Here is a 15,480-nt window from a genome sequence, read left to right as displayed (position 1 = left end):
CCTCCTACATCCCTTAAATGGCAGCTGCAGGTCATGGGGTTACCTGTGGAGCACTGAAGTCATGCTTCAGTTGAAGTTAGAGTTGAAGGCTTTCTGAACTTCTTTGCCCCGTGTGCTACCATTGCTTTCTTGTTGTCCATCATTGTACAGTAGAGAATACCTACACAGGCTAATGCTGTCCATGTCATGTGATTAGTGTGGCATTGTGGGAGTTATCCGTTGTATCGGTACGGCTTTTCGTCATGCCTTTGTCTCCTCCTTCCCTCGCTCCCTCCCTCGCTCCCCTTCTGAGCCACCTGTCTCGTTCTCTCCTCCACTGCAGATCGAGGTAGTGAACACGTTCAAGAGCGGGACCTCCTTTCAGGGAGCGCTAAGGCGCCAGTCTTCGACGACCAGCCAGAACCAGGACGTTACCAATGTGTCTAGCCCCACTCACGTGTCCGTGTCCAATGCCCTTTCCTCTCCCACCAACGCCACTGCCGTTCCCACTGGGCGTGAGTGAGATTTCTCAGAGCGCGTTTCAGAGATGCCCCCTGTCACTCAGGACCAATCACTGGAGGCCAGGTTCTCCCAGCTGTCATATGAGGAACGCCATATTCGTGTTCATTTTTAAAAAAAATATTCTTCCTAGAAGACTAAATCAGAGTGGTGATCTCTGTGATGTTATTTTCTGGGTCAGAGTATCTACACAGTAATTGCATGGTTTAAATTTGTGTTTTGATTTTTAAGTTTAAAAAATTGTCTTTTTTCAGTAATCTTAGGGATATTTTGATATTTATGTTTTGTGACGTTCTATGCCTACGTCACAGTTCATTGTTTAGAACATTCTTGTTTTTTTAGCTACTGTTAAATCTAATGCTTTTTGTGTACATTTTTTGTTATAAAATGAACAGTCTGGGGGGATTCATTTCCAGTCCTAGAGGGCAGTATATCAGTATACCTGATATTTCAGACCTTGTTGTCCTAATAAGAATTGTCAATAAATGAAGGCGATTAGTTGAGTCAGGTCTTTCTGTTGAGGTAGGTCCTTCTGTATGTGGAATGGACTAGACTTGATGTAGGAACACTTGATCATGTGGTTGACAAGAGGATCATTGGCCAAGAGCTATTGTGAAGGGTGGCTTCTCTGAAGACGACTTTGCTCGTTCCTTCGTATCATATCCTCCACTCATATGCCTCTCACCACTTTCCATTTGACATTCGTCACCGCTTTCTGAGAGTGCCTGGTTTCTGTCTCAATGTTAAATGTCTTTGTTTCCCCCAGAGTGCTAAAGAGCCCTGGACTAAGGGTGCAGCCAACGGAGTGAATTTCAGGTTGTGAGTCCTTCAATTGTCTGCAACTAATGTGAACTAATTAACCCATGACACACTCAGAATGGGTAAACATTCAAGTATAAGCCATCGCAATTTTCATGCTGTATTCGGTGACCTTGTGTTAGATAAGTGGTTCTCAACTTGGTCTGTATCTGTGTTCTGTTCCGTCATCTGTGCTCTTAGTCGTCTGATTACCGGTAGAACGTGCACCTACTAGGAGGCCCCAAGACTGGGGTGAGAACGAAAGTATTTCACACTGGCCCGATGTGTGTATTTCCTGACCGCTGAGGTTGACTCTGTTTTGTTCTCTAAGCAGAGTCTCGTTTTTCAGGGGGAAACCAAAACAAAGGCGTTTATCTTCAGGCAGCTGAGAAGACCCAGAGCATCCTGTCTTATCTGTCATGTGTAGTGTGTCAAAAGACAGCTTCGGGGCTGTAGCAACCCATGACGTCTCGTGGCTTCCCGTTGTCAACCGTGTCCTATGTGGCGCCAGTTGTCCCCAGGCAGAGGCTGTCAGCGCGATTTGTCCTGACTTTCATTCTTGTCCGTCAGTCACATGGCTTCTTCTCTGACCATGTCATTTTTCGTAATTCCCCACCGCGCTGAGGCCTTTTACGCGCTGCTGGTGTGCAATGAAAGTCGGGTCAAATCGGATCTGTATGCATCATGCTGTTCCATGTCTCAGACCCCGACTGCAGTTACAGTCACAGGGCTAAACACACTGCAAATCAAAAAAATATATAGGAAAAATAAGGTTATAAAGTAAAGTAGGGGAGCTATAGTCAATACATGCTCAAAAATTTTTTTAAAAATCGTAATTTAATTAAAACTATAAGAAGTTTTTCAATTTGTAAATAGTAATATTTTGCAGATGCAATGAAATGCCAGTGTGTGAAAGATCTATGATAAAATACGTTCACGGCAATAGTTTTATTAAGTATCTATTAAATATTTATAACAGTAATTTTATTCTGTTCTTCCAGCAGTAAACCCAACAATAATTTTATTACTGAATTTAATTTTTTTCCATAACTTTTTCTCTAAAATTTGGTGAACACTATTTTCTTTAAATGAAACCGTATATAGTTTGTAACAAAGACGATTAATTTCTTTAATTAAACGCACTATTCGTCAGTAAAATTATGACTTTCATCGAACTCTCCATAGACCAGGAAGGACCTGGGGGCCTATACTTGAGTGTTTATTCAGATGCGCATGACCATGAAGCTTGCTGCAGAGACGTTTCACCGTCAAGCTTCACAGTACGGCTGTCCGTGTGCTCCTGTGCATCGCCGGCGTTCCTTATAGCGCCCCCTGTCAGGAGCTGCATGCTTGCGCGGTCCTGTTGGCTTCCAGCTTGTGGCTGATGGCGGCAGTGTTGGCATCCCGCTCATCTCCCTGTGCACACCATTGTGTATGCATTGTGTTCTATCTTGTCCTTACTTGGAGTCTTTGTGAATGTGCGTGTTTGGTCTTTTTTTATGCATTTCTTTTTTAAGTTTTCCTCTTTCCAAAACTAATCTCTTCCTCCTACTTACCAACTCACCGAAAGATTTCTCACCATGCATGGGTTTTGGATTAACGTTGCTTGTCTCTAGGGGTATGCTACAGTGGACCTTAGCATTTATAACCAGCGCTGCCCATCTTTTTCTGCTGTACAGAAGTACAGTTGTTTTGCTTTACCAGTCTTTTTTTCCCCTTTGTTTATTTTTCTGTTTCATTTGCAGTCCCCTCCCAATGCACGCCAAACAATTGTGTACCTCAGAGGTCCTGTGATCCAGGACCCGTTTCCGCCCCACCTTTCCTTACCCCACCCTCCCAGCTTGATGACGCGAAGCCCCATAATCAGTGTGGTTCTCTCTCCCCCCCTCCCAGATACGGGTTGTGAATGCATTCCGTAGCTCCCTCTATGAAGGCCTGGAGAAACCCGACTCAAGAACCTCCATTCACAACTTCATGACTCACCCCGAGTTTAGGATAGAAGACTCTCAGCCTCACATCCCCCTCATCGATGACACTGACGCCGAAGAGGACCCGGCCTTGAGGAAGAACTCTAGCCAACCCTCTTCACCCAACAAGAACAACAACGCCATTGACAGCGGCATTAACCTGACCACTGACACTAGTAAATCTGCTGCCTCGTCCAGTCCGGGCAGTCCCCTACATAGCCTGGAGACGTCCCTCTAGCCCTCCTGTTGAGGACACAAATAGCTACATTCTCCAAGCGCAACATGGCCAAGATGGAGGAAGAGCACCTTCGGGCTGATGGATGTATACATGCTCCGAAGCTGATTTTTTTATTCGGCGGCATTCAGAGGAAGCAGAGATTGCTGTTGAGTGACTTGGAAAACTCTATAAACTATACACTACCCTTTCACGAGAATAAAATCACTATATTATTAATAGTTTAAATAATAAAAATATATATAATTACTCCTGCATGAATGTATATTACCCAAGTTTTTATTTAATTTCATTTTGATTTAACTTTTTTTTTTTTTTTTTTTTTGAATTGATTTGATTTTGGTGGGAAGTGCTGTGGACTGATATTTTAAGACAGCTTATCTGATTCACTGGTCTGTGAGTTTCTTGTGTGGCATGTATTAAACTGTATAGATTTATTTGATTAAAAAAAATGACGTGTACTAAGGTTGCAGGACTCAACTTGCACAGTAGATTTGCACTTGTCGGAAAAGAGAAACCCATAATAAATAGAATTTATTGAAATATATATACATATATATGTATATATAAATATATATACACAGAGTTTATCTTTGTTTGTTGGCATGTTGCCTTGTTTCTGCTTCAATGGCTTACTCCTTACTCCTTTAACTTATTTACGTCCTAAAGAGAATGTGATTTGTTTACAAAACCCATAGATACTTCCTGGTTTATTTGTAGGGTACAAAAACCATACTTCAGACGTAGTAGGAACAGCTCAAGTTGTTGAGTACTTCTGTAACATTGGATAGGTGTTTTATTACAAACTGTGTGCTGGATTTTGCCTGCTATTTTGTTAAATATTGTAGATATTTTTAGGTTACAAAGACACCAAAATATAATGGGATACGTAATTAATGTGGCATTTTAGTATTACATGATTGTTGGGATCAACTCTGAGCGGCATCCTTTGTGTCCAGACACAGATTTCAAGATGGAGAGGTTTGTCTCTTTCCGTTCGTTTCCTTTTTTTCGATGCTTGAAATTAATTTGAGATCATTCTCAAGATCAAGAGGGCCGTTCAGGACTGATTTTTTAAACTATCTACTATATAAACACTGCTTGTTTAACACAAATGTTTTAAACCTGTGTGACCATCAAAGGCTGCGATGGATTTATAACATTAGAAACAATTGCAAACTAAGTTATATTGGGCTTATCTGTATGAAAATCAAAGGTTGTGTTGAAATATTGTGAGATATTGTGTTGATTCTTTTTTTAAAATTTTATTTTTGAATTTGTTTTCCTTATAAGAAATTAACCGGGCTTCTGGGCTTGTGGAATTTTGAACACCAACTGAAAAAAAACGAAATGGAATGTTGCTTTTTTTTAAAAGAAAAATATCCTTTTTCTGCACTATCTGGATATGAACGAACCTCTGTGTTGTATATTTAGATGTGCTTTTGTGTGTTTTTAATCAAGCTTGTCTTCCTGCAGTCACTATATATACTCTAGCATCCCAACAGTATTCACAAGTTGTTAACTATTTATTATGCTTTCCAAGTGGAAGGGCAGAGGTCATGGAAGGCAGATGTGCAACCATAACAACCGGATTTATGGTCCTGAAATGCGATTATTATTATTATCACTAATTCTGGCTTATGAGGAAGCATGGTGGAATATGCTCAATATGCAAGTTAAACAAATCCATTTTTTACTCTGAATTCAATATTTTGACCTGTTTTTTTTTTTTTTTTTAAAAATCTGCATCCGTGGCTCCTGTCATCACTAGATGGTGAACAACCTTAAACGGTTAGCTCAGGCATGTAAAAAAAAAAAAGACACTTTGGGTTGGGACTACCGGGAAAATGCCTTCCGCGGGAAAGGCCTTTCCGTGTCACAGAGTCTGGCATTGGCACGTTTGTCTGATATTCCGGTCATTTTCACCCCCTCACAATGCAAATTCCGCCATCCCACACCTGTTCGTATATCAACCCGACAGTCAGCTTTAAGGCAATTAACAGTGAGAAACATAGAGTATTATTTGTAAATAGTGTAGCCAATCATTTTCACTGGAGATGCACATCCATGTTGGCTTATACGCACAGGGACATTTTACGTGTGATGCGGCATTTGTTTTTCGTTTTTTTTTTTTGTTTGTTTGTTTGTATGATTACTGTAGTACAGGTCGAGTATTCTGCACAGAGTGCCCACATTGGTGAGCAAACTCATTCATGCCGTTTCACTATGACTAATATACCTAAACGACAATATTGAAGTATATTATTATGAATAATGACAATGATGATGATAATAAAATAATGATGACAATATCTCTTGCAATACATCAAATGCTTCTATGTACTGTAACTAGCAGCATGCATTTTGTGGAACAAACCAATGAGAAGCGAAATGCCAGTAGTAAATTTGGCATTCTTTCCATGTATGGGTAAATGATAAGTGTTCATCCATCTTGTTTTTATGAATTTTTTTATCTATACAATAATTGTAAATAAAGAACTCAATGTCTTTGTTCATTTAATACTATGCAAAACGTCATGCTTTCTGATTGTTACCCACCTACCCTAGAGTGTGTTGCTGGAATGTCTGTGGTCTCAACAGTCAGTAAACAATGTGATGTAAATGATTTTATAGTTTGACAAAAGTAACGAACTGTGACTCTTGCTGCTTTACTGTCCTGACCATAACTCCAGACAGAAACGCAAGTGAAAGAAATAAACAAATAAGAAAAAAAATAGCACTAAATAAATTTCCCAGAGCAGCATGAACCAGAATGGTGTCCCCTGAGCAATGTGGCGTCTGTGTGATGTTTACTTTGCCGAGCCTGGACTCTAAGGACCTCTGACGTGCTTGTCAAACAGGAAATGCATGCCTGTCCAATGGGAAGCAGCTGAGCGGGGCCCCGGATAACGTGATTCGCTAACTGTTCACTTCATTAGAATTCCATCAGCATGTCATTAGCATGTTAATGTACAGTCTCGTAAGTAGGCGGATTGACAGCCCATGTATAGATCCTGGTAATAATTGCCTTTATTAACCAAGCACGTGGTTGAGTAACTGCACTTGTGAGTGAAAGGTCATCACTTTCAATCTCAGGATGGGACCTGTTGTTGTACTGTTCAGAAGGGTACTTAACACCAGCCACTTCTGTGGAATTTTCAACTGTACAGATTGGTAAGACCTTCAAGCTTCATCAGAACTGCGGGCATTGTGAAGTACTTTGGAAAGAAATGGGTCTGTAAAGCAATAACAGTTGTAAACACCAGCAGTATTATTTCCTCAGGTCTTATTATTTCAAAAACAGATTTAATGCTTTATCTCGCAAAAGGAATGCTGCAAGATTGTCATGAAGTTTGCTGTGAGTACTGTTATTGTTGCTAGTTTGCTAACCATATGAAAACATTGACCGAACATTTCTTGTTTGTATCCAGTGACTCTCCAGCATGATTGTAATGTGTGATAGACATCTGTAAGCTCAATTGTATGTAACCTTTAAGGCCTCTGCTCCTTTGTCTATCAAACGACGTCCTCTTTGATACCATAAATGGTAAGTAACTATGTGTGCTTATTTTATTCATTTCCTTCCTTGGGTAAGCCATGCTTCTTCATTTTGGTTAAATTTCTATGTTTTGCTGGAATGTAGAAAAAGAAATGCTTACATTTGGGGAAAAATGTTATTTCACCAACACTGCAAATGGAGCATTGTTTTACAGTGACCAACCAATAATAGTCCTCTTGTCTTTATGCACCAGATATACTTGTAACAACTGGATGAGTAAAAGTGGTACTGCATGGTATAAAACTGCATATGATACGTAATTAAAAAATCAGTCTCCTTTAAATGAGTGTAATGCAAAGTTTATCAAAGCATATCAGGAGTTTTATCAGAGTCTTAAGACATTAAATCAATAGCTGAATTTGGGTTAGAGAATACTTTGAATTGCGGTTGTGCTAGTTAGTTTAAAATAAGCTCAAAATACTCAACAATCCAGCTTCCAACCATTTGTCCAGTTGATCAAACACTTTTCAAAAACTCTTGCTAGATTTACTGTCAAATATAAAATCTAATTTTTGCACATTGTGTTGTGAAATGTGCATACTTATATTCCTGCCAGTTAGCCAATGCACTGTTTAATGCACAGCCTCATGCTTGTGTGGATCCTCAGCTAATTCCAAAACCATGAGATGTCACAGAAAATGTCCTTCATTGAAATTCACCGACCAAAGCAAAGAACAGTCATGACAGCTGAATTGGCGCTCCCTTTCTTATACACCAATGAAATCTGCTCTGCCTGGGAAGACTTCCACTCCTCCTTCTTCTCCCGATTGCTCATTCCCTCCTCTGCTCTTCTGTTTCTTCCTGAAACGTCTGATGCCCTACATTTTTGATGCCCTTTGTGAGAAATATGGCATTTCACGGGTGTCGGCCATCCTCGTAATCCAAAGTTTGTCATCACATAAAATAATCCGTCTCGACGGAATAGAAGGGCTTGTGTATGAACAAAGAATCATCTTTAAAAATAACTCTTGTGTCTAATGCTGGGATATTGAAATTGACATTTTTCTTCTCTCTAATACAACACCATATTCTGACAAGTCCGACTACTGAGTTCATTTCCAAAATTTTTAATCGAGTGAACATTTGCCTCTTTCAATAAAGAAACTTGAAACATTTAATAATGCAATTTTATAGTGTACGTGTTGCACATAATACATTTTTGTTACTGCCAGCTTGACCAAATACGGTACCCCATTTTGATGAGTAGCTCCTTAGACACTCCCTAAAGAGGACAGTTTTAAATAGGTTTAACGGAGACATTTCCTTCTGTAGTTTGTCACTTCCTCACCCTCCACCAGATGGTGCCGTTCATCTAAAAATGTCATCGTCATTGGCAGGAATCTTCTGAAGTAGAATACAGACTGATTTCACCTTTCAGCATTGACTGTGATGCCTTGTGAACGGCAACAATGTAATGTACCAGGAGATCAACAGCTGCAAACATGACGATAACATTAGTGTCTAACAGCCCAGGTTCAGCCTAAAGGTTGTGCCATTGTGCTTTTTTTAGTCTGTAGGTGGGCAGAATGATTATTGAGAAAGCTCAGCAAAATAAAACATGGCTGATTTACTATTTTTTTTCCTAAAAGTACATAATTACCAAAGAGCTGTTTACCTAAACTCTCTAGAAAGGAGATTAAATTACTCATCGATCCTTTCCCTAACAAGGCCACCATCGTCATACTTTACATTTTTTAACAATGTTCTTTAAAATGAGTAGAATTCAGTTTTCCATTCACATACATGGTTTCTGAAAACCAATCAGAAGATACTGTATGGTAAGGTGTTTGGCTTGTTATTATCAGTGGTTTTTTAGTGAATGTCTTAATTAGGCAGCTTATACAGTACGTCATAATCATGACTGCATCCCTTTTTTTTATCTCATAACTCTTAACGGTAACAAGGACATAGGCAATGTAAATGCATGTCCCTTTGATTTGGGACAACTAATGAATCCCGTTGATAAGAAAAAGCATAGAATATAGTTCAAATAAATGTAGCACAAGACACATCAATGACTGTCACACTTTAAAGGATTTCTCATTCCCAGACAAACAAGAGACTGGGAAATAATTGTGTAACGGAGGATTTCCAATCCATCATTCAGGAGCATAATACAAATGCATCCTTTAGAAACAATTAAAAATGCATCACTATTTAAAACAGCAAAGCCTCTTTGCCTAATGACATCAACGGTAGACGGAGCGAATGTGTGGATTGAGTCCTCTGTGCCCCGGAGAGCACAGGGGCAGTAATGTCCCCTTCGTCATTGTCACTCGAGGTTCTGACGGCTCGATGCATAAGTGGCTTGTATACTGACTAATAACCCACACCACAAAAGCCACAATACTCTAGAAGTTAATGACTTTCCCTTAAACCCATTCGGTAAAATTTCTTTTTTGAGTAAGGACAACTGGATGCTACCCAATAATGCTCGCTAATAAGAAAAAACAGTGAAGTGGACTATTTTTTATTACATCAACAGTAATAGTTCTAGCACCAACTGCATTAAAATGATCTAGGTATTTAATATTAAAGGTAACCAAATCTAAATGCAAAGATAACCCTAATTTTATTCTACCTCTGTTCACCCTTTTTATATAAGCAAATGTTTTATGACTAGCCACACACACTGTTTTCTCTGTGGGTTTATGCTTTACAATAGTTGCCATGGCTGTAGATCATCCCATGATGCAAAGTGGTACTGAGCATGCTCACTGAATGGATAAATGAGCCCCATTTTTCTTCGCCGGGCCGTGAAAGCTGTTTAAGACTTCCTGTTGTCAGCCGCAGCTGTGAGGAGTGCGTCATTTGCATCATATCGAAAAGCGTGCGGCAGCAGCCCGACGGCGTGGCGCTAAGCGACGGCTCGAACCTACACTCATGCAAAATGAAACAATTTGCACTTTGTTTCTGTGGGAAAGTTCAGCCTCTCAACAAGAGGATGTATTTGGAAACCCTGCTCAGGGGATTTCATCAGCTTGGGGGTGGGGGGTAGAGGTGGGGGAGGGGAACGGGGTGCGGGGTGCGGGGGGGGGAGCAAAATTAGCCACCGACAAATAACCATAGTTTGTCGACACAGATTTTTTGTGTGTTTGTGTGTGTAAGACAGTTTTTTTTTGTTCTTAAGTAAACAGAATCCATCAGCAAAGCACTTCTATAATTTCCAGGAAATAATAAAAATAAATGCTTTCTTCTCCATGCTGATCATATTTTGTATCAGTTCGAAATGTTAGGAATCGGCATGGAAGACTGTGATAGATGAAGGCTCTCGTACTGCAGGAATTCACTATTTACATGCAGTGATTTGCCTGGCACACCAGATGAATATTCAGTGGGCTCCCACAGCCCAGCGCAGATTAATGCTGAATAAATTCAAGGCCATGCACGGGGTGATTTCCCTGAAGAATAGACCTTTATTGGAGCGGACTTGAATCATGCTGCTTTTCCCTTTGCTGAACTGAGGTGGAGGTAATTGACAGTCCTTTAGAAATGGCCAACACTAGTGCTTTTTGGGCAGGGATTGATTTTAAAATTACATTGCCCTAAGGTCTTTGAAGACCGGCTTGAAGAAGGAAAAAAGGCGTCTTTAGTAATTGTTATAATGAGATCAGCGTACCTATAGTTCCTGTTAGGAAATCCTGGTTGTGGGAATGACATGAGAAAGTAGGAGACGATGCCCCCCCCCCCCCCCCCCCCCTCACACCCCCCAGAACTCCCCTAATGCTCCCCGGACTCCAGAAAAGGAATCGGTTTCACTTAAGGAAATGCTGCCTTGTTTGGTTTGATTAGCTTCGTATTGTTTTGCTCTTTCTAATGAATGTAACACCCAGTCAACAAAAGCACACACCACAAATTGTTTCATAATCTGCTGCGGAGTCAAGGGCAGAGGAACCTCCACTAGCATGAAAATATCCCCTATGTGTCTTCACAGCTAATTCCTGTCAGAGATTTCCACCCAAAACAGTTGTAAAGAGATAAAACTCAACTTGTGCGCCATTGAAATATTTAAACAGTGGGTTATGCAGATCTACTGTAGCTCAAGCAGTCTTAATCCGCTTTAACTTTTTTTGGAATAGATATGTCACCCAGAAGATATAAGGGAAAAGATTTTTCAAATCCTTGCTCTTTTGTGTCTAATCAGCTTTGTTTGTGGGTTTAATCGAAATTGTTACGATGCCATAATCTGCTTTTCACACCACTGAGTAAAACACAATTATTCAAATATTTGTTAGCCTTTCTTGGATATTGTGGAAAATACTAGCAGCGATTTCAGAACTCCAGCAATGATTTTTTTAAGCCTCTGTAAAATTTCTGTAATAAGATCATGTGGCCAGCAGGTGTCCTCCACTGTTATGTTTGAATTAATTTGCGTTCGTTGGAGAACCAATAAAAAAGATTTCATCACCAATGAAATCAATAAAGGAATGCTTGCAATATTAAGACCACAGATAATTAATTTTCCAGGAAAAAATCTTTTAGTACTTTATGTATCTGTATATTTTGAACAATACTAACAATATTAACAATGCTGGCGATTGCATATGTGAATACTTAACCGTGCTTATGTCACACGTTGTTCTGTTGACCAAATTGTGCCTCTAATGCATGGCATTAAATAAAGCTTGTCAGGTCTGACTCTAAACTCCTGGCCATGCCTGTTCTTTTGTCAAAGGATGTAACACTTGTTCTTATGTTCTTTATTTTCTCTTTGCTGGGAAAATGCCCCTTTGGCATTGGGTCCATGATAAATTCAGCTTTTCTTCCAGTTTCCCTCAGCGACATCCATGGTCCCCTGTGCTGAATAATGAGTTGCTCTTTATTGGTGGACCTGAGGAATAATCTGCACCAGTAAAGCAGCACTGCACTTAAAAATCCTTTAAATGTCCTTTCAGTTGTGAAGAAATCACTAGCATTGTCCAATAATCTCTGACACCCTTGTTTCTAAGGTATCTTTAGTTAGAAAAACATTTTTAATGGAAGTCTTTTTAAAAATTTGCATCGTTTCAGGTTCGGTGTGGGTGATGTGGTAAGAGAACTCAGTACCGTCCACAAGCGAGCAGTAAGCGGAGCGGTAGGGGGAAAAAGCAAAGTAAACAGCATCCGAAACAAACAGCTAAATAAACAAAACGAAAAGGCAGGCAAAGAGAGCGGCTGGCATGGAGCTGCAGGAGATGCTACGTCGCCATGGAAACACCAGTGTCAGCTTCCGGGTCATAATCTATACAGAGACTCCTTTCCAGCTGACCTCTGAACCTTCGGTGGGGGGCTACCTGTAAAGGTGTAGAGGTCAGTCTCCATCACTTCATGTGAAAAAATGGTGACAAATCAGATTTACCCAATACCAAGCCAGAACCCACTGATGATTGGCCTTATAGGCTACTCATATCTATTTAATTCATAAAAAGAACATTATTCAACTTATATAGCTTGCTACATGACAGTGTAACCAATAACCTTTTACTGCCATTTTGTTTAAGCTATAAATTGATATTGATCAGTAATCCATTTTAAATATAAGACTATAGCGGTATATTATGTGGTTTAATAAGGAATCGATACACCCTGTAGGATGACTCACGATGTCGGGTTGACAAAAATAATAATAATAAAAAAAAAAGTGAGGATTTCAAATAAAAGCAAGCAGCTTGGTGGTGCAATAAGCAAAGCAGTAGCCTACTTCAGCGTTAACAAATGGTGTAATTCCGGCTTATTTACAGGATCCGTCTCCCCAGGTGCCGTTAATTAAGCAGCGACCTTGGCGGAGGCAGCCTGTACCTGACGCGGGGATCCACCACGGCCGATTTGCCGGCCTCCCGTCACGGTCAAGCCCGGTTCTCCCGATCCCAACTTTGCGTGGATCCCTGGGGACGGCATCCTGTCTCCTTCACACCTACATTACTGCTGCTCGCGTTTCATTTAAAACACTTTAACGCATTTATTTGTTTTAATTAGACTGGAATAAATATTCAGATGGGTGAATAACCATGCAGAGGCAGTCAAAAGACACTTGCAGCATTGCACCCTCCAGTCACAGCTTAAAAAAAAATCAGATTGAATTGATTTAAAATTATATAAAGTGACGCAAACAACCTTTTATTTATTCAGTGAAAGATTATATTTCGGAATTGTTCCGTTTATATAGTTTATGTGTTTATATAGGCTGTATTATGCTATGTGCACCTAATACCCCTGTTTGTTGAATGTATTTTAATGTGATAGATTTTAGGTCAATATTGAATAATTGTAATTAAAATTAATATTCTGGAAGCACAAAGTTTGTCCAGTAAAATATGCCATTTGTTTAGGAAGGATTTTTGCAGATGTGAAAGGTTCTAGTTACACATGGTTCATATAATTTAATTAAATCCTTGTCTGTCTGCAAGCTCCATGTTTGCGTGTCCCTCACGGATTGTTTCAAAATGAGGACGTATAAAAGAGCCGTGACTGTGTCCCATAGATGTAGCCTTACAAAGTGCTCCAGAACCACAGTAATCAATGCATTTACACCAGACTCAGGCAACGTTGGACAACTTGTTTTCCATCCATCCATCTTCCAACGGCTTATCCTGGACAGGGTCACAGAGGGGCCTGGAGCCGATCCAAGGCAACACAGGCCACAAGACAGGGGGACACCATAGATGGGATGCCAGTCCATCACAGGGCACACATACACACACAGTCACAGACTACAGGCCCAGATACGCCTATTAGCCTAAATGCATGTCTTTGGATTGCAGGAGGAAAGTTGATTCAAAGCATCAGCTTTGGAGGTGTGAGGTCACAGTATTACTCACTTGCTTTATTAGTTCAAGTTTCTGACAGGAGATGGACCAAGGTGAAGGGGAGAACCCCGAACCAGACTCTCACCCCACTGCCAGGTTTTCCTCCCAACGGTCCCTGAGTTCTTTGGACAAGAGACCACTGGCAACAGGCGACAGATGGGATATGGGGCGTCTGGCTGGACAGACGGTTCCAGAACAGGGCGTGCAGGGCAAGGACTCCAGTGCAGAAGGCTGATGGAGGCTAAAAAGCGGTCAGGAGATGGGAAACGGAAAACAACGGGATACTGAATGCCAGCAAACTTGGAGAATGAGCAGGAAAAGCACAACTAGAGAACTTTAGGAATGCGATGAAGGAAAACCAGGAATACTAATGCACCAGGGCCAACAGTATAATGAGAGAGCAAGACACTAGGAGCAACCACTAAGGCATGTGCTATTAGACTAAGCAGGGAACAAGACTCACTGCATTCATTATATAGCCCCTAGGCATTGTACTTCCGGGTCAGGATGAGGTCATGGGGGCTATCGTCTTTCTCATGGCAAGATGGCCACACTATCATACACATTTTAACCGAATAAGACTAAAGTTTAAATTCCTTGAACCCCATAATGACTTCTCTGGTTTCATTTACACCAACAATGGTTAAATGTTAGGCCACAGACCACAGCAGCAAATACAGTAACACACATACTGATTTCAGAAATTCCTGTTAACAGCACGTTGCATGCAATTTAACTCGTCCAATAAACCAATCGGGGACCCAAAAGGTCAGGGAAAGAAGAAGTGTCAAATGTAATTACACCAATTACAGCATTCTTTCAGTATTCCACTGGGCCACCAAACACTGGGGGTACATTTGCTATCCGTCTCGTATATTATGGGCTCACCCTCTTCTGAAAAATAAAAATATGTCCCATATTGATCCATGAAAACATTAGATTTGTCTCATATTTTCATATAAAGTGTCTGCCACTCCATGGCACACTGCCCATATCTCCTCCCTGTGGTGGTCTGCTCTGCCCATGTCTCCTTCCTATGGTGGTCTGCACTGTCCATGCCTCCTCCCTGTGGTGGTCTGCACTTCTCATGCTTCTTCCCTTGAGTGTTTTTCGTTTCAGGTTGACCTGCTGACCAGCCTTTAAGTAAGAGCATTCATCCCGTAATGTATCATGGCAATAAATCATTAGATAGTTGTAGAGGTTAAGTTGCCTTACCTGCTGCGATGCTGGCATTCGGAAATTTAACTGCCTATTCCATTTTAACTTTCAGCTTTTCATTGTCCTCTAAAAGCTAAATAAAAGGTTCTGTATGAGAATATGGTAAAATTGATCATGAAGGAATCAAATGTTTACCCCCTGAATTACTGGTCATTTTTATCCCATGAGTATCATATCTCAAATCATTTTGAAACTTGTCAGAACAAAACTAGTATTTCATGTTGTTAATGAACTTTATGTAAAAGAAATAAATGAACAGTTACACTGAAGAACACTTAAATCAGTCACACAGTACTGGTGCAATAAACCTGCTAATACTAAACATCTACTGTACCTACAAACTGAAATCAAAGTATGCCATATATTTGCTGCATATATGCTGTATATATGCTGTGAATATGCTGTATACTGTATTTGCTG

At 40.3% G+C, this 15,480-nt stretch overlaps 1 protein-coding gene across 14 annotated transcripts in view; it reads left to right on the top strand.

Moving 5' to 3' along the window:
• The window catches only part of atp2b2 (ATPase plasma membrane Ca2+ transporting 2), a 130,938-nt gene extending 124,666 nt beyond the window's left edge, over positions 1-6,272 (top strand). For 10 of the 14 annotated variants that reach the window (XM_072715554.1, XM_072715563.1, XM_072715559.1 and 7 more), the window contains one exon: positions 3,190-6,272. In XM_072715554.1, the coding sequence (XP_072571655.1) occupies positions 3,190-3,501 (312 nt within the window). In that variant the 3' untranslated portion in view covers positions 3,502-6,272. Of the gene's footprint in view, positions 1-322; positions 495-1,264; positions 1,315-3,189 lie in introns of all 14 variants that reach the window. The other 4 variants (XM_072715564.1, XM_072715561.1, XM_072715562.1 and 1 more) reach the window with 3 other exon arrangements.
• Positions 6,273-15,480: the final 9,208 nt, after the last annotated feature.

Source organism: Paramormyrops kingsleyae, chromosome 8 (genome assembly GCF_048594095.1).
Source record: "Paramormyrops kingsleyae isolate MSU_618 chromosome 8, PKINGS_0.4, whole genome shotgun sequence".
In the NCBI taxonomy this organism is placed as follows: domain Eukaryota; kingdom Metazoa; phylum Chordata; class Actinopteri; order Osteoglossiformes; family Mormyridae; genus Paramormyrops; species Paramormyrops kingsleyae.
Note: the sequence above shows the minus strand (reverse complement) of the source record. Positions and strands in the feature narration are given on the sequence as shown.